We start from the raw sequence: 1,577 nt of genomic DNA on the forward strand, positions 1-1,577 counted from the left end.
TGTATGTATGTATGTATGTATGTATGTATGTATGTATGTATGTATGTATGTATGTATGTATGTATGTATGTATGTATGTATGTATGTATGTATGTATGTATGTATGTATGTTAAAACCATAACATGATGAGTGACACTGAACCGTCAAACATCAAGTAACAAATGGATTAACACTTTGATTTGTCGTTAATTGCACATGTCGGCATTCAGTTGGATATTTTCAAGCATACAGACACGCAGGTACCGCTGCAACAAGCACGAAATGTAGTTAGTTAGAAAAAACAGTTCCCTGCTGTCGCCTGATCTGACGCTGATCATTTTACATATTGCCTTAAGAAATTTAAGGGTGTTGGGGTCCATCGGGCCGAGAACCTCGATACATATTGGCAAGAATCCATCGAGGGGAGGGCGTTCCCATATTTTTTTCATTTTCTCGTTCGCTGCCCTGGCCGCGGCCAAACCGCATTCTTTACTTGTCAGGTTTACATATCGTTCGGCAAGGGTGCCAGGGACCGTAACATCCCACGCCAAACATCTGCCGGCTCTCCTAGGTATTAGTGTGCATCCGTCCGGGCGCCTACCATCATACGCAGAAATGCCGGATGGTTCCTTGAGAACCGGGATTGAAGCCTTGGAGAAGAGCCGACAAATGTATTCGTTTAGCGCTGAGTGACGTAGTTGACGGCCCCCACCCACCAAACCGTGGTGCACAAACTCGTCCGCCCCAGCGCCACGTCGGCACGTGTATTTATTTTGAATGACCAGGCCAAGTCTGAAACCAATGGCAAATCTCACAGACTCGTCGTCAAGCCTGGTGCCCACAGAGATGTTGGGCCACGATCTCAACTACCCACAGCTGGCAACGCTGGACATGGCCAACAAACGAGCGGTGGAAAAGTCGTCGCCGCATGAAGACAACAAATTTTGAAAAATTTTGTTATATTCTTCGTTCAAAATTTGGACGTGCGTACGGTCCCCCGGGGCGGACACTGGGAGAAGAATATCGCGGCACCGAAAAAACCGGTGGAGCAGGGAAGACTGCAGGTCGAGAGTGGCAGCGGCAGAAGAATTATAAACAACAGAAGCCAGCTGAACCACGCTAAGCAACCCCAGCCCACCAAATCGCACCGGTAGCTGAGCCTGGGACCAACCACTGTCGGTCACTTGAACATTGCAGGGCGGTGCGCAGGGCTACGTCAAATTCGCCCAATTTAGAAGGGTCAATGTGTTTGGATGTACGCAGGAAGTACATCAATTTGGGCAAACTGAGGGCATTGCGGATAATAGTCAAGGCATCATGGGCCGAAAGACAGGAAACACGACCCAGGGCGAATTTAAGCTCAGAGAGCTTTTTGTCAAAAAACTTTATTTGATAATCGCCCTCGACCAAGGATGTGCCTAAAAAACTCAGTTCTGATGCACCAACTCTGGGTATTCCAGCCAGCGCATGTGGCACCTGAAATAAACTTTGGCAGTAAAGTTCGCATTTTTTAATGTTTAACTCTAAACCAATTGCAGCGGAGTTATGCTTCANATATTCGTTGGGCCGTCCGAAACAATGCTGATATCATCCAGAT

General features: G+C 47.2%; 1 protein-coding gene across 1 annotated transcript in view; it reads right to left on the reverse strand.

The window, feature by feature from the left end:
- Positions 1–186: 186 nt before the first annotated feature.
- Positions 187–1,577, reverse strand: part of HELRODRAFT_184604 (hypothetical protein) — a gene marked incomplete at both ends in the record, with an annotated part of 2,842 nt that continues 1,451 nt past the window's right edge. The window contains 2 exons of the mRNA XM_009014941.1: positions 187–577; positions 1,155–1,265. Of these exons, the coding sequence (XP_009013189.1) occupies positions 187–577; positions 1,155–1,265 (502 nt within the window). The remainder of the gene's footprint in view (positions 578–1,154; positions 1,266–1,577) is intronic.

The sequence above is a fragment of the Helobdella robusta genome (genome assembly GCF_000326865.2).
Source record: "Helobdella robusta unplaced genomic scaffold HELROscaffold_1404, whole genome shotgun sequence".
NCBI lineage: Eukaryota > Metazoa > Annelida > Clitellata > Rhynchobdellida > Glossiphoniidae > Helobdella > Helobdella robusta.